Raw genomic sequence first — 22,706 nt, forward strand, 5'->3', positions numbered from 1 at the left:
GAAGTGAATTAAAGGTGGAGATAATACAATTAATGAAGTTAAAACAGAAACTACAATACATCAAGAAGCAATTATTTCTAAAATAAAAGCATAATAAACAGCGATAGACTCGTAAAGACTGGAGATTCAGGTCTTGACATATAAAGACAATGTGTTCTGTAAAAAAGAGTTATCTAATAAAATTGAATTTCAATAACTTGTGCTTTGAACTTTATAGAAATGATAAATCTCTCGACTACAAAACTTTAAATGTTTCATCCTGGAAAGATAGATTTGTTTGTGAATATTAGTTTAATGTAGCAATTCAAAAGGTTATTGGGTTCACACCTAGGAAGCATGCTTAACATAAATATCTCTAAGAAGTTTACTATAGAAATGCTAGAAATCATCAGTTATATATAATTTTAGATAGTATGTATTATTAAAATATTGACACAAGGTAAATTCTAAGATGAGGTTTTTATGATACTATTATGCTTACTGAGAATCTGTTTACTTTTAAGAGTTATACGTGGGAAGTACAGAACATGAAAAAAAATACCCATATTTCATTATTATGTTGTGAACTAAGTATATGCAGTTTCAAAACTTTATTATATCACCAAATAAAGAAGGGCTGTTCATTCCTTTTACTAACCAGTACACTGACAGACAATTTTGAAAAGAATACACATTTTACAAAAGCAATTATCCACTTTTATTTTGTTTACATTGCACTGAAAATTTACATCATACTTTTACAAATTTTTTTTCATAAAAATATAATTCTTTACAAAAGTGTATGCATTAATATAAGAGGAGTAGCCAGTTGCAGAAGAAACATTGTTTAAACAAGATCTTAAATGTATTAACCCTAACATTAATGAATGAATCGTTGTTATTGCAGTCATTTGAATAAACAAGAATAAATAACTGATGGAATAAAATTTAAAACAGCATCCTGTCAGTAGAGTACAATACTGGGAAAATTATATGAATTTCCAAAACAATGTATCTCAAAGTGGTTTACAAGAAATTCACTACATTTGTAGAGATAGATCCAAGCAGCGCTCTGGGTGCAATGATTTCTCGTAGGCACTCTGTCTTGTGATATAAAAAGCCGAGACTGTTTACAACTTTATCCATATTTGAAAGGGACAGCAATGAAGTGTTCACACTGGGTACATAATTTATTCAATGAAGTAATACATACTATTAAAGGAAGACTATGACCTATTAAACCAAAATGCTGGCATTTCTGTGATACGGTTGTAAATAACTTGCAAATATATACCTTAATGACTATGAAAGAAACCTGTCATATCTGGAAGCTGCTTCTTAAGGATAAGAGAATAGAAAGTTTTAAATATATAAAAATTTGGTAAATCCACAACTTTAGGAAATAAATTTATATTGGTGATTTGAAAGTAATTTTACTTTTACTCATTTTGATTTAGGCAATGGTCCAAAATATATGTTTAACTTACTGTTAACTAAAAAGATTAACAAGCTTATACTTCTAACTCACTGTTAGATAAAAGTTCAAAGCAATATTAAATAAATATGAAGACTCAGCTGGAAGGAAAAACAGATAAATTATAAACTAAATAAGTAGATTGATAGGTTCTATTTGGTTTTGCAAAAATATTAGAAAGAATGGTAAAGAATGGTAAGTTTGGTATCTCAGATAACTGTAAAATCATGATTATTATAGAGAGTTTTTGCCAGTTAAGGAGGTTTCTGAGGGACAAAAAAAGATTGAAGCAAGGAGTTAAACACTTACCCCATTGCTCACTGAGTAATATTGTTTACAACATAATGAGGGAAATCAGGAAGATAGCATGATGATCTTGCCATTTACAGAAACTATGACAACTGATCTAAAAAAAGATAGCAGTACGATACTGAAGAACAAAAACCAGAAAACATCAAATCAGAGTGGGCAATCTTATCTCAACTGTGACATAAATTAGCTCAAAAACATTTCAGGGCATGACTCAATCTGAAATAACCAGAGAAATGAAGAAAACAATGACTCAATTAATAGGAAGGAACAGCTGATAGAGTGGTGAGAAATACAGACTTACGGGCGTGATACAGCTCATGACAGTTAAAGAGAAGTCAGTGATCTATTGACTCTTGTAAGTATAGCTCTTATTTTCTACCCTATATCATTTTTTTAACCCAGTCCCTCTAATATAGTTTATAAAGCACAGAAATACTGATAGTGGATGCTCCTCCAATATATGCAAATAAGTTTATGTTTTAGAATAATCTCCTTTTTAAAAAAAGCAAATAAACTGTGAGTAAGCACTCTCGGAGTGCAGCCAAATTTCTGTAAAATTCTCCATGGTAAACATGAAGAAGAACTATGGTCCAGTTTATGAAAAAACACTCTTCTCTATCATTCCACAGGAAAAGGTGACCCAGCAAGTCCTGATAAGTGTGCTTTAATTCGTTTATCAGTGAACTAAATGTGCACTGTTTTGTGTGTCGATTTCCAAGCTTCTGAAGAAGGCCAAAGCTGCCACGTTATACCATTGTGCAGACTGTGTTCAAGTTGGGATCGAACCGTACTGCCTTCCCTTCCACTGACTTTGCGTTGGTGTCATACATGGGATTTTCAAAAGCTGCTTGGCCATTGTTATTTTCATGAACTGAACATCCTGTATACTGGGTTTTGGGTGCAGTCCTGTTGATGAGAACACTAATTAGTTATACATTAACTTTCTTCCAGAAACAGCAGAATAGGACTCAAACACAATATATCAATATTTGAGTTATCACTGTTAATGGATGATATAACTTGAAAATATTGAGAAACCACAATTCATCAAATTTGAATAATTTACCTGTCACTTTTAAATCATGAATGACTTTTATTATTTACATACAATATATATTTATAAGTAGTACCAATATGAGTAATATAAGTCAATATTATGGCTATTATAAATTTTCTTATGAGATAATGTTATCATAAATGATCATGTAAAATATAGTTAAATTATGTTGATGATGAATTCAAATCTCATTACTATTCATTCCTCAAGTATTTATTGAGCATCCACTACATGCTAGGCATGACCCTAGGCATTGGATATATAATTTTTCTTTTTTACAAAAAACATACAAACTCATTACTCTCATATTACAAGGATGGCAATGAATAAATTAAAAATAAACAAGAAAAATGAAACAAAATAATGAAAATTGTTTTGCTGAAAAGGAAAATGGTTGATATGACCAGAAGTAACTGGGAGCCATGTTGGGAGAGGTAATAAAGAAAATAAGGAAGTAAAATTTAATCTGAGACCTGAATGACAGTAAGGAGTTCATTCTGCAGTAATAAGAACGGAGTCCCAAGAAAAGCAGACATTTAATGCTGACACATAGTTTTGGAAAGTGCTTAGTGTATCCCAGAAACATAAATACTCAATTAGCTTAAAATTATAAACATTAGAACAAGTAAACTCAAAATCTCAAAGACAAAATGACTAACTATACGGATATTTCATGTCACGAAATAGTTTCCAGAGTTCCTGATAACTGAATATTTGCTATTAGTTAATAAAACACATGGAATCTAAGCTGGCTGGTATAAGTTGCTCATTTTGAATCCCTCCTTTATTTTTTGTCTCACTTTTGACTAATGTTTATTTCTAGTTTCTCTTTCCCACATCCTACTGCATAATTTGCTGGCATTTGTAAATCAAATGATAAAAAATCAAATTACAAAAAAATCATTTGTAAATCAAATTATAATTTTATTTGTAAGTCAAATGATTAAAGGCATACTTGAGTTTGAGCAAACTCTGGGAGATAGTGAAAGACAGGAAGCCTGGTGTGCTGTAGTCCACAGGGTCGCAAATGTTGGACAAAACTTAGGGACTGAACAACAGCAACAAAAGCATACTTACCCCTACTTGTTCCTCAAATCTAATTCCTAAAAAGACTTTAAAATAATTCTCTTTTGCTTATAACAAATAACACAAAATTTCAACTACTTATTTTAATTTGCATTTGCCACTCTGTGACTGTCCTATCCTTAGCACATTTTCTGAATTTTTCTCTGTATTAAAAATTGTCAGGGATTTGTATGATAACATTTAAAAAAATCTTTCTAAAATTACTTTCAATAGCATCACCTATATATACATATATATAGTTATATAATATAAATTATATTATATAATTATATATAATATATATTATATAAATTATATTATATTATAAATTTTATATTATATTATATTATAATATAAATTATATATATAAATTATATTGCTTACAACTTGCTCTTGCCAGGTGCATAATTCTAATTGATCACATTCATCTCTCTCTTTTTTAAACTAGATTCACAATAAAAACAGAAGCAATATCATTTCCTTCTAATTAGGTAAGGACCACAAAGATGTAAAAGATTTGTTTCTGCAAATATTAAGCAACAGCTTTAAGGAAAATAATATCAAACTTTAGAAAAGTTTATACTATCAATAAAAATTAAAACTATTCAATGTTCTAAACAAAAGAGCAAAATCTATAAAATACTTAGGAGAAAACACATGGGTAAAACTTCATGACCTTGCATTTGGCAATGGTCTCTTAGGTATAATACTAAGAGCAAAGTAACAAAAGAAAAAAGAAATAAATTGGACTTCATAAAAATGAAAAGTTTGGTATATCAAAGGATACTATCAAGAAACTGTAACTACAACCCACGCAAAGAGAAATATTTGCAAACCATATCTGAAAAGGGTCTAGTATCCAGAATATATGGAGAACTCTTATACCTCAAAAGTAAGACAAATGAGTCAATTTTAAAAATGGGCAAATAATTTGAATAGGTATTTCTTCAAAGAATGTAGACAAATGACTAGTAGACACGTGAAAAATGCCCAATATTATTAGTAATTAGGGAAATGCAGATCAATATCACAATGAAATACAGTTCACTAGGATTGTTAAATGAAAGTGAAATCACTCAGTCGTGTCCAACTCTTTGTGACCCTGTGGACTGCAACCTATCAGGCTCCTCTGTCCATGGGATTTTCTAGGCAAGAATACTTAAGTGAGTTGCCATTTCCTTCTCCAGGGGATCCTCCTGACCCAGGGATCGAACCTGGGTCTCCCGCATTGCAGGTAGACGCTTTACCATCTGAGCCACCAGGGAAACCATATAAAATGTGGTTAAATGAAGGAAAAAGGTTAAATGAAGGATGACCATATAATCTAAGAACTGCATTCTTGAATGCATACTCAAAAAACTGAAACAGGCGTCTGAACAAAACTTGTACACAGACGTGTATAGCAGCACTGTTCACAATAGCCCAAACACAGGAACAATCCAAATATCCATCAGCTGCTGAATGGACATATTTAAACATAACAAATTCAAACATACAATGGAATATTATTCAGCCATATAGTCAATAATATGTATATGTGTAGTATGATAAGGATAACCTTGAAAACACTATATTATATTTAAGCAGCCAGATACAAAATGTCACATATTGTATGATTCCATATATATAACATATCCAGAAGGTGAACCAAAGTAGTTGCCTTGGACAGGGGTAGGAGGAGTAGGGAGTGACTGTTTAGTGGGTGCAGTTTCCTTTTAGGCTGATGGTTCTGTGACATTGTGAGCATACTAAATGTCACTGAATTGTATATCTACAATGGTTTAAATCATTTTATGTTTATTTTACCACAATAATAAATAATTATTAGCATAGGTTTCTTTATAAATGAATTTAGTGATGATTTTTATCATTATTGACAAGGTATTGACAAGGCCTGAACAACTGCTAATGCACAATTGTTACAAATTTGCATAATATTAATTAAATCGTTCTTAGCTAATACAGACTGGCATTTATAATAACGACATTAGTTTTGATAAAAAAAACATTTTAGGTATTCATTGAGTTATCAGGTTACCAGCATACTTTATTCTTCTTCTTCTTTTTTTTTTTTTTTTGCCTTTTTTTGTTTCCTTAATAAGGGATGGTCTCAAATAGTGGATTAACTGCATAGTAAAGCCCTTCATCAAGATGTTGTAATGGATGTAGCAAAGAGGGGTCAACTGATAATCTATACAGTCATATGTCAGATATAACAAATATAACATACTAAATGCATCATTTTCTAAAAGCAACAGAAGATAAATGAGAAGACTAGAAGAGTTTATCATCTGTCAGCCTGGGTAAAATCTGTCAGTACTGTCATGTAAACTAAGAGGTTTAAACATAAACTTCTTCCTTTTTCTCTAAAGAAATGTGGCAGCAGATATCACCTCTTCATTTTAAACCTTAACTAGATTTTGTATCTCTATAGTATTAGCATGGATAATATAAAAATCACTTATACAATTAGTTACATTCCAGAAAATTGACAGACAAAAAGGAGAAAGGATAAAGTTGAATGCTTGCACAACTCAACAGAGCAATTTTAGTTGTGTGGATATTGGGGTGATGAGATGATGGGCAGAGGAAATAATGGTTTTAACAAACTGTGGTTATATTTGCTACAACAATCCAGACCAAAAAAAAAAATGAACAATAAAACAGAAGTTAGAATTTGAACTGGAGAGTTAAATAGAACATAAAATATAGATTTGGGAAACATTTTATACTTAACATCAATAAACTTACCTTTGTTTATAGAGATAAAATCCAAATCCTGCAAATATAAGTGCAAAAAAAGGCACCAGAATAGCAATGGCCACAGAACTACTATTTGTACCATGAGGTTGATTTGAAGAATTTGAGCCTTCTGACATATTTAGTCCTATAAAAGAAAAAAATAACATACAAATATAAAATTAGGTCTCTTTTATCAACTTGATATTTTTTATAAACCAATTAATTTATTCCTTGCTCAAGATATTTATCTACTTGGAAATACAAAAGAATTCACAAAACTCCTTTATTTCCACACAATTTTACACAATGCCTCCTATGTATATTTTCCCAGGAAAGGATACAGAATGAAAAATAAGCTGAGTTTCTGAACTTCAGTTAATAACAACTGTAGGAAGAATACAGAGCCACAAAATAAGTGTATATATGAAGCATGAATTAATTTTAGGCATATCTGTATGGAAAGGATATGTGGTAGGAATAGGAGGCTAACATGATAAACTATTTGAAAAGGCATAAATATTATTCTAAAGAGCTCAAACTTTCCACCCACCTACAGCAAGGAATAACTGAAGATGTGTAGGGAAAAAAACGGCTCAGTGATAAAATACAAGATTTTAAGCAGTGACCAAGGTGAAATGGACTTGAGAGAGTCTGGTCTGAAAGCAGGAGTAGTTTGAAGACATCCCAGATAAAAATGGAAATTAACATGGGAACTATATCACTAGGAAGAGCGCAAAAAGATAGATTTCCAGGAACATTTCGTATTTCAAATGAACAGAAGTTATTTGTGTAGATGAAGGATGAAGGGTGTAAGAAGGCATAGGATTTAGGAGTGCTCTCCTTGGGACTGAGTAAATGGTTATGACATTAGCATAGCAAAAAGATGAGAAAAATGAGATTTGTAAATGTGCTGGCACAGGGACTATGGAAGAGAAATAAATAGCAAGCTCTTTTTTCAGAAAGAAATAGTTTCTTTTTATTTTTAATAGGTTCTGTTTTAGACATGCAGTGCTTGAGATGATTTGGGGAATATAATGTGAAAAAATCTTGTATTGAATTATACGACTGTGACAATGTACTATATTAGTGAATGTCTTCTACTGATTTTAAAACTAACAATTGTGGCAAGACATCATCTGAAATGACATCTCCTTATTATCGTTCATTTGGGGAAAGCTGATTTACTTTTTTAATAAATATTCAACTATATCAAATGTTCAACTGAGTCATGCTTTATTAACTATGAAAAAGCCTTTGACTGTGTGGATCACAGCAAATTGTGGAAAATTCTTCAAGAGATGGGAATACCAGACCACCTGACTTGCCTCCTGAGAAATATGTATGCAGGTCAAGAAGCAACAGTTAGAACTGGACATGGAACAACAGACTGGTTCCAAATCAGGAAAGGAGTACGTCAAGGCTGTATATTGTCACCCTGCTTATTTAACTTATATGCAGAGCACATCATGTACAATGCTGGGCTGGATGAAGCACAAGCTGGAATCAAGATTTCTGGGAGAAATATCAATAACCTCAGATATGCAGATAACACCTTATTGCAGAAAGCGAAGAAGAACTAAAGAGCCTCTTGATAAAAGTGAAAGAGGAGAATGAAAAAGTTGGCTTAAAACTCAACATTCAGAAAATGAAGATCATGGCATCCAGTACTATCACTTCATGGCAAATAGATGGGGAGACAATGGACACAGTGAGAGACTTTATTTTTGGGGGGTGGGGGCTCCAAAATCACTGCAGATGGTGACTGCAGCCATGACACTTGCTCCTTGGAAGAAAAGTTATGACAAACCTAGACAGTATATTAAAAATCAGAGACATTACTTTGGTCCATCTAGTCAAAGCTATGGTTTTTCCAGTAGTCATGTATGGATGTGAGAGCTGAACTATAAAGAAATCTGAGTGCTGAAGAATTAATGCTTTTGAACTATGGTGTTGGAGAAGACTCTTGAGAGTCCCTTTGGTCTGTAAGGAGATCAATCCAAAAGGAATCCAGTCTGAATATTCACTGGAAGGACTGATGCTGAAGCTGAAACTCTAACACTTTTTCCACCTGATGCAAAGAACTGACTCCTTGGAAAACACTGATACTGGGAAAGATTGAAGGCGGGAGCAGAAGGGTACAACAGAGGATGAGATGGTTGGCTGGTATCACCAACTCATTGGATGTGACTTTGAGTAAATTCCGGGAGCTAGTAATGGACAGGGGAAGCCTGGTGTGTGCAGTCCATGGGGTCTCAAACAGCGGACATGACTGAGAGACTGAACGGAACTGAAGTCGTACCCTAGGTTAAAAATATTAGTACCATTTTATATTTTAATTTTCCAGGGACTCAGAAGACTTACATAAAAGTTCACAGCAATGGAATTTTAAAGATAAACATCAAGGAGTAGTTTTTAGAACATGGATTTACTCTTTATGCATTAGTACCACAATATAATAATGAGAGACAGTATACTTTAGGAAAATTACACACCAAAAGGTATGTTAATAAATACATTCAAACGAGACATGTTTGAGAAGAGTTGGAAATAAAAGTGACAAAACCCGGTACCTCCCACCACAGAAAATTTACATATCTGAATAGCATAAAACCCCCAAAATGGCTCATTCCTCAAAGTAATTTTCCCTTTCCAGATTCTATGAGTTTCTCAAAGTGCCACTACATTTGTTTTTTTTTTTTTTTTTGGTGGGGGAGGCAGTAAGAAAATTGCAAAGATATTCAAATGGAAGAGAAGTAATACAATTCTCATAAGATAAAATTATCCACAGTTTAAAATTTTATTTCAAAACTTTATCACTTTTTCTCCTTTTTACTTGCTTGAGGCAAAGGCAGTTTGTCATTTTTATTAGAAATATGATGAAAAACTAAACACTGTATGGAGGTGGAACACAGGGAACCAACATTTTAAAGAATGTAATTATTTAAAAGGCTATCAAGTGTATCAATGTATAGTCCTGACAATGCAAAATTCAAAATGCAGTAAGTGTGCCTAATGTACAGAATCCATTATATTTTCTTATGATATCTTGAGTAATAAAGAAAGTACATGAAAATGAAAATGACTACATTACCTAGTCTTTGTAGTCCAAACTGTCCATAATCTTTACCCTGAATAAATCCTTGAAATACATAAGTAGCTCCATCAGGCTCAGCGGAAACCTAAAAATATTTATAAGTTTGATTAAACCTAAAAGCTGGCCACAGATGTATTTTCCCAGTCTTAGAAAATATTCAGGCTTAATATAAAATGAATATTATGCACAATTCCTTCCTCCATATCTTCTTCTGTGTAAAACAGAATATCAGAATATCATGCAAATTTACCATCATTAAAAATAAAATGAAAAATTTCATCTTTAATTAGTATACTGGAAATAAGGGGATTAGTTATTAATATAATAATACAGATTTATAGATTTCTTTTAGGTGAAGAAACTGATTGTCAAGAAAAAGACCAAGGATATGATAAAACAGAATGAGGCAAGTAGTCAATTAAAAATTAAAATATAATAATACTGTACTTTGTAGATTCGATTACTGTTCAGCATATAGGCACAATTCTCTCCCTTCCCATTAACCTTCATGAAAAGTGTATTCATTCTTCCTCAATGAGTTGGATTTGGTCTTGTGACTTGCTTTGGCCAATAGAATGTGGGTGGAATTGACAATAGGTCAGTTCCAAGCCTAGGCCTTAAGAGGTATGTTTCCCATTATAAGTGAAAGAAACCATATAATGCATGGTCACAAAAGACCAGGGATTGTATGATTCATAAATATGAAAGCCTAGAACAGTGAAATCTAGAGACAGAAAATAGAGTTGTGGTTGCTTGGATCTGGGGGAGAAAGGAGGGGTGGATGGGTTGGGCAATAGGTAAAGGATATGGTTTCTTTTTGAGGTGATGGAAATATTCTAAAATCAACTGTGGTGATGGTTACACATCTGTAAATATAGTAAGAAGTACTGAACTGTACACTTTAAATGAGTAGGGTACATCAATTATATCTCAATAGGGCTGTTAAAATAAGGGGGACATATTTCCACTTTGCCCCTCAGAGTTTCAGGTCTTTGGCAAGAGAAGGACATGTTCCTGACAGCTGCTATCCCTCCAGCCTGGACCTGATATGAGACACTTGGAGCAAACCTGAACTTGATACCACAGCTTCAAATGGAGCCCCCAAAGCTAACCTCAGACACATGAGAAAGAACTTATTACATGTTGAGCCTGAGATTTTGTGACTCTGCCTAATGCTGCAAATGCTATTAGCTGTACCTTGCATGTAAAATTCTATATGTAAAAAATAGGTTACATGCACAGGGTCACTTGATCTCACTAATAAAATGTGAGTTGATACATTTCAGTGTTGCTGATAACTAGTCATATGAATTTAGCCCAGTTTGTCCTGATTATTTGCAATGTTACCTAAATCATGTATGTTATTGTGAAAGCTGCAATAAACCTTGCATCCTCGCCCCAAAAAGCAAAATATTATACCAAATTATTCATGTAAGTCTGACATTTCACAAGTGATTTATTCCTTATTATCAGACATATCCTGGGCAAGGTCATTTTTAGACACAAAATGCTTCTAAAAAGAAGAGCTCAAACTCTAATAGTTAAATGAATGAATTCATTTTATTTGTTTCCTAAATGAAGCCATCTAAGTGCACTGAAGATGAGTTAGACCTTAATTCCATGAAAAATGGCACAGAAAGGGAAACAGGATGCACTTTTTTTTTTTCCCTCAGAAACCAAACTTACTCTTCATATTTAGACAATTTTATAAAGTTGGCTATGAAGAAGAAGTTATGTAAGCTGCTTCTTCTGAATAGTTACCATAAACTCACTTTGGAGTTACCCTGTTCTATTCAGTCACTTACACGAATGGAATTTCTAAACTGGCAGTTGGAAGCAACAAATCTTATACTTACACACTGCCCAGAAGTCTTTGATAAAATGAGCATGGGAACTCCGACTATATGCTCTGAAGTAACAAAACTTTTACAAGGAAAACCTTCTAGGTAAGAAGAGAGTAGGTCATAGGCTTAGTAGTTTAGACACACTAGATTACTAAGTATTTATACTGAATCATTTATTTTTTCAAAATAAATTAGTCATAATAGTAGTTTTGCTATTTTATGTGTGTGCATATAAGTAGCTCAATTTAGAAAATTACATTTTTGTCGAATTTTAATGACAAACCATAGCACAAATATGTTATTAAGTTTAGCAGCAGACTTTTAAAAAATATACTTACAAAGCCATCCATGGCCCAGTTTTCCTCCTTCATTTTCTTCATAGTAGCTTGAGCTGGTACTTTAATAAGATAGATGTGTAACATTAGGCGAGCTTCTTGGCTTTTATATACTCCTATAAAATATAAGGATGTTTAGTCTACTAATTTTGCAAATAGTTATGTTTCACTTTATTATCTATAGCTCCTTAAATATATCATAAATACACGTGATAGGAAAAGAAAAAAAAACAACAAATCAAGTCCAGTTTCATGCTTTTTCACACATCCTACAATATATAGCAATCTCTCAGCTGAAATTCTCAACTTAACTTAACACTTACTGTGGGGTTTAAATTACATATGCTATTAAAATCAAATATTATTGTCATTAATAACATCATTCCATGATTGTTGTAAAAATGATTTATTTCATCAGTCAGATTAAAAATATTCAAGGGTATGAATCAAATGTTGAAACTCTTGACATTTTCCTTAATAATTAATTACATGTCCACTCTTAGAAAAAGAGTATTTGAGGTGCTACTGGAACCACAAAGATGAATATGTGGTTCCTATCAAAAAATGTGATGCTTACAATAATTTCTGATGAGATATAATGACAGAGATAGAGAATATGATGAATTAAAGGCCAAAGAAAGAAGGATCATTTCACACCAGAGTGATTAGGAAATGCTTATTAAGAAAAAGTATTTGAGCTGGATCACAAAAATCAAGTAGAATTTTTAGTTCAAGAAAGTAAATACAGAATGTGGCATAAAGAAGAGAAGCAAATGTATTCATTTTATTTTATTTTTTCCTGAATAGGAGTCCTCTGAGAGTAGAAATAAGCTGGAATATAAATGTGTTTTGGGGAACTATAGAAAATCATATTCTAAGTAAAAACTTCATGATTAACTGAAGGTTGAAATGACTCACTAATTCATTCACTTACTATTTCACTTAAGCAATAAGGTATCATAAAAATAAGCTGGGAATATAAATATAATACATAGATCTTGATCTATAAATTATAATAGAGAAAAGACACAAAAGTAACCAAAATTGCTGGAAAATGTTATAATTAATTCTATGTAGACAGTGATAGCAAGTTAAATTGGTCTAATTATTTATGTTTATTTTCCTATATTTGTAGAAATTGGATTAGGATAAATATATATTTATTTAGTGCCAACTCTCTTACAGAAGAAAAATAAAACTCATGCTTAAAAATTAAATAGATTGGTAGTCACAATTTAAATGCATTCCTTTAATTCAATTTATATCATGTAATTGTATATATATTTAAAATTAAAATACATATTAACTTCTAATATTTTTATTTTGGGTTTAGTGTAGAGCCATTCATTCAACAACAAAAAATGATGCTGTATAGTTCTTGTAAAATTTACAAAATCAATAGATAAAATTTTATTTCCTATTTTATTTATACCACAAATTATTTCACTATTAATAATTATATGGGCTATATAGTCAATAAGTTTAAATATGTATATTACATATTTTCAGTATCAATATTTTTAAAATCTATTTTTAAATGAAAACAATAACTCAAAGTCACTGAGACCAATTTTGCTCCAGTTACATTTCTAACCTCTGAGGTACAGTAATGAACTGGAAGGCAAAGAGATGCTCTCTTAGGGCTTGAATTGTTGGAGTAGAGACAAATTATGTCATGCTATACTTTCAAATAATGAAAAGAAGAAAATGAAATAAGATAAGACTGCCTATGACTAACAGAGTGAGTCTATTTGTAAGGTGAAGGCTACTTTACCTATGGTCATCGGGAGTACTTTTGACAAGATGCCATCTGAGGAAACTTTTGAATGTCAGAAAAAACAGAGTAATCAAAGATAATGAGGGAAGTACGCACTAGATCAAAGAAATTTGAGAAGGCTGAGAAGATGGATAGGGCTCTGGGTTCCTTTTGCCTAATTAGGGTAGTGTAGCCCTACATTTTCTATCTTAGACTATAGTGTCCTCCTAAACAGTCTCATTTGAAGACATAATTTTGTGATGATAAAGCAGCTTGCAAATCACTGATCCAGTCTCTTTGGTGTGATGAGAATAGAGAAGCAGTTAGTTATATTCAAATTAAAAGTTCTGTTTTATTTCATGACATGTCATTCTAGCCATGTAAAAATATTCTTGAGGGAGCTTATTTCAGAATCTCAGAGTTTTATATTTGTGTAGTATTATATATGCCTCAATCAAACCAGAAAGCCTTATTTCTAAATGAATTATGAATGCCACCAGAAATAAAGCAAATATTTCACAGTATAAAAATCACTAATAAAAAAGATGGAATGATGGAAATAAAGGCATGAAGGCAGTGTTTCTTTTCTTTAAAGTGATACCTGAAAGAAGCAGTTCCATGTCGCTATTACTGAGTGTCGCATTGACTCTCCCAGTGGAAGCATTGAAACTAGTGACTGTCAAGGTCATGGGATGTTTTCTTCCTTTATAATTGTAAGAGCCTTTCCATATATAATTTTGGGCAAACACATCATCAGGAACTGTGAACAAATTAAACATACACATTCATTTTACAGTGCCCTATACATATAATCATTAAGTGTCAGGTTAGTTTATAGAATAATCATTTTTCTAAATATACAAGAAAAAGAAGGTGCATTATAAGACGATTTTTTCACATACATGTTTGAATCTTTTTAGAATAAACCAAAATAATGATAGCCTAGATTTGTACACACATCATTATCAGTGAGAGATAAATAAGTCACATTGATTAAAGACATTAAGACTGTGAATCCAGCTAAATGTCATTTACCCATATTTGACTTCCTATAATATCTTTTTTTCAGAAGGAAAATAAAATTATGTTATTGATTCAAGTCAGTCTATATACAAGTTCCAGGATGCCTGCTCTTCTCCTAGCAGCAGAGATAGGCTCACAGGAGGAAGGACATAGAGTTAAAACCTCCCTTGGTGAGCAGCCTTGGAAGACTAGCATGAGGGATGCTCCTTGTCTCCTTTACAGAATACTGAGCTCAGTTATTTCAATAATAGGTGCTCCTGAGGAAGAACAGGGCTCCCTTGGTTTGCTCCTCATAGCTTTGAGGTTTACAAGTATTTTTTAGAAATAAAAGAATTGTCACTAGAATTGGTGAACTCTCATGGAAAAGAGATGAGTTGTGGTAGAATCAAAGAATATTCTAATATAAAATTTTCACCCAAAGAAGAAACATTCTTAATGTTAAATGCATACAAATAAATAAGACATTATATTTATATAAATTAGTAATGTAATTTATAACTGATATAAATTAGGTATGTCAAAGTCTACTTAGATCCTGGTAAGAGGCTGAAAAAAGTTTCCATTAATCCCATACATCACAATAAAGCCCATTCTTAGATAGCAACTCTTCAAAACAGTCATGCCTGTTTGTGTGAGTGAATGAATAACATAGATTTGGAGAAAAACCTTTCTTTTTTTTTTTAACAAGTTATTGACATTTGTTACCTGATTTTCTCTACACCCATAACAATTCTTACTGCTCCAATCACAGATTGGAGTTACAAATTGTACATTCCCTGATAGCTACTCAGCAAACAAAGCTATGGAGCTATGGTAGAACATGAATACAAAGTGCACTCATAAGTTGAGTTGTTATATTGTATTTGATAATTCAAAAGCAATATAGCAGAAAGACTAGAAGTGCAAGCACTGGAGCTAGAATGCTTGTATTGATACTTAAGTCCCGGCAACCCACTCCAGGGTTCTTGCCTGGAGAATCCCAGGGGTGGCGGAGCCTGATGGGCTGCCGTCTATGGGGTCACACAGTGTCAGACACGACTGAAGCGACTTAGCAGCAGCAGCATCTACAATTTACAAACTGTGCAGTTTTTCCTAAATTACTTAACTCTCGAAACCTGAATTTCCTTATCATTAATGTGGAATTACCATAGAGTTTACAAGGAAGATTAAATGAATATGAAATTTTACTAAGTGTTAGTTGCTATCATTATTATTATGCAGATAAAATAGTGAAACTTTTTACTATTTGGACCTTATATTTCATTATATAGTAGAGTATTTTTTTTATATATATATATATATATATAGCATGGTTAGTATCATGAAAAATCCATAGTCCTGGCTCAGGGACTTTGCAAGTCATCCTAAGAGTGGCACTCCGTTCCCAAACCTCAAACTACAAAGCTATGCTCTGTATGTAAAAGAGACCTTACCTAAAAATGTAATACAATGTACTGGTAAAAAGTCTTTGATTTGGTAAGCACCTTCAGTTCAGTTCAGTTCAGTGGCTCAATTGTGTCCAACTCTTTGCGATCCCATGAACCGCAGCACACCAGGTCTCCCTATCCATCATCAACTGCGGGAGTCTACCAAACCCATGTCCATTGAGTTGGTGATGCCATCCAACCATCTCATCCTCTGTCGTCCCCTTCTCCTCTTGCCCTCAATCTCCCCCAGCATCAGGGTCTTTTCAAATGAGTCAGTTCTTTGCATCAGGTGGCCAAAGTATTGGGGTTTCAGCTTCAGCACCAGTTCTTCCAATGAATATCCAGGACTGATTTCCTTTAGGATAGACTGGATTTTAAATAGCTCAACTGGAATTCCATCACCTCCACTACCTTTGTTCGTAATGATACTTCCTAAGGTCCACTTGACTTCACATTCCAGGATGTCTGGCTCTAGGTGAGTGTGAGTGTGCATACCATCATGATTATCTGGGTCATGAAGATCTTTTTTGTACAGTTCTTCTGTGTATTCTTCCACCTCTTCTTAATATCTTCTGCTTCTGTTAGGTCCATACCATTTATGTTCTTTATCGAGCCCATATTTGCATGAAATGTTTCCTTGGTATCTCTAATTTTCTTGAAGAGATCTCTAGTCTTTCCCATTCTATTGTTTTCCTCTATTTCTTTGCAATGATCACTGAGGAAGGCTTTCTTATCCTTCCTTGCTATTCTTTGGAACTCTGCATTTAAATGGGTATATCTTTCCTTTTCTCCTTTGCTTTTGGCTTCTCTTCTTTTCACAGCTATTTGTAAGGCCTCCTCATACAGCCATTTTTCTTTTTTGCATTTCTTTTTCTTGGGGATGGTCTTGATTCCTGCCTCCTACACAATGTCATGAACCTCCATCCATAGTCCATCAGGCACTCTGTCTATCAGATCTAGTCCCTTAAATCTATTTCTCACTTCCACTGTATAGTCATAAGGGATTTGATTTAGGTCATACCTGAATGGTCTAGTGGTTTCCCCCACTTTCTGCAATTTAAATGTGAATTTGGCAATAAGGAGTTCATGATCTGAGCCACAGTCAGCTCCCAGTCTTGTTTTTTCTGACTGTATAGAGCTTCTCCATCTTTGGCTAAAAATAATATAATCAATCTGATTTCAGTGTTGACCATCTGGTGATGTCCATGTGTAGAGTCTTCTCTTGTGTTGTTGGAAAAGGGTGTTTGCTATGACCAGTGCATTCTCTTGGCAGAACTCTATTAGCTTTTGCCCTACTTCATTCTGTACTCTACACCAAATTTGCTTGTTACTCCAGGTGTTTCTTGACTTCCTACTTTTGCATTCCAGTCCCCTATAATGAAAAGGACATCTTTTGGGGGAGCTAGTTCTAGAAATTCTTGTATGTCTTCATAGAACCGTTCAACTTAAAGAGCAGTTAATTTGAAAAATATACCTAAAATTTTTTGGAGGAGGGAGTGACAAGTGAAATTATCCTGCACTAGAAAGATCTGGAATTTGGAGGTAATGGACTCCCAGTTGGAGAGGTAAGAAGAACAGCAAGGGAGAAAGATATTCTAATAGCAGTGCCTGGCAAATTAGTAGGTACTCAATAAATGCGCTATTCTTATCTTTCTCATTGTTTATTTCCCCCTGGCCTGTACTATGATTTCTCTTTGCTACTTCTGAATATTTAACAAAAATCTGCTACATCTGGTGATCTTGTCCATGGTGCTTAGGGGAATTAAGAAGGTTGGTTAAAAGAGATTAAAGATAACTCCAATGGGAGAACACAGCAGTGAAAAGAAGTACATATTGGCAGCAGCTACAGTGTATCAGGATAAATTATTGATGTGGTTGTAAACGTTTAACACAGGCACTTCAGAAAACAAATCTAAAATTGATTTGTATGAATAGTATTTGCTGATTCTATAGTGTATATATTTCCATAATTGCAGTTTTCAAACTATGAACATGACATCACTGAATGCAGTTTGAAAGAATGCACAGAACTGGCTAGAGCAAAGCTCTACCTTTAGGCTCCAGCATGCCACCACCACCCTCCACCTTTCTTACACACAACCGAGAAATGTGAGTCATGATAGGCTGGGAGGTAGACACCATTTGGTCATTTAAATCCCTATGTACAATGGAAATGATAATACTTTTTATTGTTGAGTCTAATATGAGATTTAAATGTGATTTAAATTAAAGATTTAAACTACTTATTCAGTAGTTCTTGTAAACTCTAAAACATTATCCAACTAAAGCTGATGTAAAGCACAGTGAAAGGGAAGAACACGATGATTATGATCTTTATTTTTCCAAGACATTTTTGAATTTAAACTTTGTTTCATGGGCCTCATAGCACTGCCATGTTCCTGACTTTGATACCACTGCCAAATTATTGTTTCTTTGGGGTAGTCTAATCACTGTGTCATGATTTTAAGTGAAATGTTTCTAATAGTTTCCCACTTTAGATGAAATTGCTCTAGAGTTTTATAGCTACCTTTACCCAGGTTAAGGAAATTCTTTTTCTTTCTAATTTATTAAAACTCTTTAAAAATTATAAACAGATGTTCAATCTTATAAAATAGTTTCTGTACAAGTATTGTGGTGTTTATTATTTGTGATGTTACTTTTTTAATGTGATAAATTATGTTTAAGGATTAGTTACCTACCATGAAAATATCTATGTATATCCATCATTAAAACAATTTGTCAATGGTTTCATCTTTATGATAATGTTGTACAATTGATTCTTGAACAACATGGATTTAACCTGTGAGGCTCCGCTTATGCACATATTTTTTTCAACAGTAAGAACTAGAGTACTACTATACTGATCTATGATTGGCTGAATTCATGGATGTAGAATCCCAAATACAAAGGAATCTTGGGTAAAGAAGAAACACAGACTGAGGGTTGACTACAAGCTATATATAGGTTTTTTGATTGCACTGAGTGCCAGCACCTTCAATCCACTTGCTGTTCAAGACTCAACTGTATTTAATTCACTAAGGTTTTAAGTCAGACTTTTTAATGTATAATCCTATATCAAATGGGCCTATAATTTTTTCCTTTTTATAACATCTTTACTTGAGTTATTAGAGTTATATTGGACCCAAAAAATGAGCCTCTTTAATAGTTTTTATAAAACTGAGATGATCTGTTCCTTCAAAATTGTGTGGAGCTTATCCGTAGAGGCATATTTTTTTCTTGTGGAAATAGCTTTAACCACTACTTTATTTCTTATAGTATTACTCATTTTTCTCCTATTAGTTATGTTAAGATACATGTTTTGAGTAACTTGTCAGTATTTAACTTTAAAAAAATTGACAATTATGTAATTTCTGTTGTTTAGTCATTCAGTTGTGCCAGACATTTTGTGAACCCATGGACTTCCCTGTCCTTCACTATCTCCTGGAGTTTTGCTCAAACTCATGTCCATTACCCTGGAGAAGGAAATGGCAAGCCACTCCACTATTCTTGCCTTGAGAATTCCATGGACAGAGGAGCCTGCCAGTCTACATCCATGGGGTTGCAAAGAGTTGGACACAACTGAGCTACTATCACTCACGACCATTGATTCAGTGATGCCATCCAACCATCTCATCTTTTATCATCCCCCTTTCCTCCTGCCTTCAATCATTCCCAGGATTTTTTCCAATGAGTCAACCCTTCGAATTAGGTGGCTAAAGTATTGGTGCTTCAGTTTCAGCATCAGTCCTTCCAATGAATATTCAGGACTGATTTCCTTTCTGATTCACTGGTTTAATCTCCTTGCTGTCCAAAGGACTCTCAAGAGTTTTCTCCAACACCACAGTTTGAAAGCATCAAGTCTTTGGCACTCAGCCTTCTTTATAATCCAACTCTCACATCCGTAGCTTTGACAAAACCATAGCTTTGACTATATGGACCTTTGTCAGCAAAGTGATGTCTCTGCTTTTAAATATGTTGTCTAGGATTGTCATAGCTTTTCTTCCAAGGAGCAAGTGTCTTTTAATTTCATAGCTTCATTCACCATTCACAGTGGTTTTGGAGCCCAAGAAAATAAAGTCTGCCATTGTTTTTATTTTTCCCCCGTCTATTTGCCATTTCGTGATGGGACTAGATGCCATGATCTTAGTTTTTTGAAAGTTCAGTTTTAAGTCAGCTTTTTCATTCTCCCATTTTACCTTCATCAAGAAGCTCTTTAGTTCCTCTTTGCTTTCTTCCATCCAGTCAGTCAGTCCAGTCGCTCAGTCATGTCTGACTCTTTGCAACCCCATGAATCGCAGCATGCCAGGCCTCCCTGTCCATCACCAACTCCCGGAGTTCATGCAGAATCACATCCATTGAGTTAGTGATGCCATCCAGCCATCTCATCCTCTGTCGTCCCCTTCTCCTCCTGCCCCCAATCCCTCTCAGCATCAGAGTCTTTTCCAATGAGTCAACTCTTCACATGAGGTGGCCAAAGTACTGGAGTTTCAGCTTCAGCATCATTCCTTCCAAAGAAATCCCAGGGCTGATCTGCTTCAGAATGGACAGGTTGGATTTCCTTGCAGTCCAAGAGACTCTCAAGAGTCTTCTCCAACACCACAGTTCAAAAGCATTAATTCTTCAGTGCTCAGCTTTCTTCACAGTCGAACTCTCACATCCATACATGACCACTGGAAAAACCATAGCCTTGACTAGACGGACTTTAGTCGGCAAAGTAATGTCTCTGCTTTTGAATATGCTATCTACGTTGGTCATAACTTTCCTTCCAAGGAATAAGTGTCTTTTAATTTTACGGTTGCAGTCATCATCTGCCATGATTTTGGAGCCCCCCAAAATAAAGTCTGACATTGTTTCCACTGTTTCCCCATCTATTTCCCATGAAGTGATGGGACCAGATGCCATGATCTTGATTTTCTGAATGTTGAGCTTTAAGCCAACATTTTCACTCTCCTCTTTCACTTTCATCAAGAGGCTTTTTAGTTCCTCTTCACTTTCTACCATAAGGGTGGTGTCATCTGCATATTTGAGGTTATTGATATTTCTCCCAGCAATCTTGATTCCAGCTTATGCTTCTTCCAGCCCAGTGTTTCTCATGATGTACTCTGCATAGAAGTTAAATAAGCAGGGTGACAGTATACAACCTTGATGACTCCTTTTCCTGTTTGGAACCAGCCTGTTGTTCCAATTCCAGTTCTAACTGTTGCCTCCTGACCTGCATATAGATTTCTCAAGAGGCAGGTTAGGTGGTCTGGTATTCCCATCTCTTTCAGAATTTTCCACAGTTTATTGTGATCCACACAGTCAAAGGCTTTGGCATAGGCAATAAAGGAGAAATAGATGTTTTTCTTGAACTCTCTTGCTTTTTCTATGATCCAGCAGATGTTGGCAATTTGATCTCTGGTTCCTCTGCCTATTCTAAAACCAGCTTGAACATCTGGAAGTTCACACTTCATATATTGCTGAAGCCTGGCTTGGAGAATTTTGAGCATTACTTTACTAGAGTGTGAGATGAGTGCAATTGTGCGGTAGTTTGAGCGTTCTTTGGCACTGCCTTTCTTTGGGATTGGAGTGAAAACTGACCTTTCCCAGTTTCTTCCATTAGGGTGGTGTTATCTGCAAATCTGTGGTTATTGATATTTCTCCTGGCAATCTTGATTCCAGCTTGAGATTCATCCAGTCCAGCATTTTGCATGATGTACTCTGCATATAAGATGAGTAAGAATGGTGACAGAATACATATTTGATGTACTCCTATAACAATTTTGAACCTGTTATTGTTCCATGACCAATTTTAACTGTCGCTTCTTGATTTGCATACAGATTTCTCTGGAGGCAGGTTAAGGTGGTCTGGTATTTTCTGTTACATATATTAATTTATTCAATATATTATCTAATTATCACATTTTCTTTTGAAATGTTATTTAATTTTTGTTCCTTTCTTGATCAATCTTACCAGAAATTTTTCACTTTGAACATGTTTTAAAAGAACTACCTTTGGCTCTTTTGAGATTCTTTTATTATATCTTCAGATTTTTTTGGTTTATTTATTTATATTATATTGAATTCTGCTTAATTTTGTCATTCCATTATACTTTTCATATATTCTTAATAGGACATTAATCAATTCTGAGGCTTTCTTTTCTTCTAATATAAAGGTTTAAAGCTTTATATTTCCTTCACATGTTTACCTTTTCTAGTCCCCAAGTTTTGATATTTAGATTTTTCAGCGTAATTAAGCTCTATTGCTATATTTTCCATTTTAATTTCTTCCTCAATTCATAAGTTATTCATTAGTATTCATTTTGTTCTTAATTTCCAAACACTGAGACATTTTAAAAAATTATCCATTTTCTTATTGACTTTCAACTGCATCATGGTCAGATAAGACTAACTTTGCTTTGAAATTTATGTTGATTATTTATTGATATATGATCAATTCTCATAGCTTTCCCATGAAATTTTAAAGAAAATAAAAATTATTTCATTGGTTGATGAGAAATCTTTATATGTATATATGTTATACCACTCCATAGGGTTGCAGAGAGTTGGACATGACTGAGCAACTAACAGTTTTTAAAAATATTATATCATATATATT

The 22,706-nt window shown here is 33.7% G+C and overlaps 1 protein-coding gene across 3 annotated transcripts in view; it reads right to left on the minus strand.

The window, feature by feature from the left end:
* Positions 1 to 572: 572 nt before the first annotated feature.
* LOC120860724 (CUB and sushi domain-containing protein 3) overlaps positions 573 to 22,706 on the minus strand; it is a 1,429,922-nt gene continuing 1,407,788 nt past the window's right edge. For all 3 annotated transcript variants that reach the window (XM_040236474.1, XM_040236473.1, XM_040236472.1), the window contains 5 exons: positions 14,260 to 14,418; positions 11,906 to 12,018; positions 9,721 to 9,808; positions 6,639 to 6,774; positions 573 to 2,671 (listed from right to left, as the gene is read on the minus strand). In XM_040236474.1, the coding sequence (XP_040092408.1) occupies positions 2,512 to 2,671; positions 6,639 to 6,774; positions 9,721 to 9,808; positions 11,906 to 12,018; positions 14,260 to 14,418 (656 nt within the window). In that variant the 3' untranslated portion in view covers positions 573 to 2,511. The remainder of the gene's footprint in view (positions 2,672 to 6,638; positions 6,775 to 9,720; positions 9,809 to 11,905; positions 12,019 to 14,259; positions 14,419 to 22,706) is intronic.

This window comes from Oryx dammah, unplaced genomic scaffold, assembly GCF_014754425.2.
Source record: "Oryx dammah isolate SB20612 unplaced genomic scaffold, SCBI_Odam_1.1 HiC_scaffold_11164, whole genome shotgun sequence".
In the NCBI taxonomy this organism is placed as follows: domain Eukaryota; kingdom Metazoa; phylum Chordata; class Mammalia; order Artiodactyla; family Bovidae; genus Oryx; species Oryx dammah.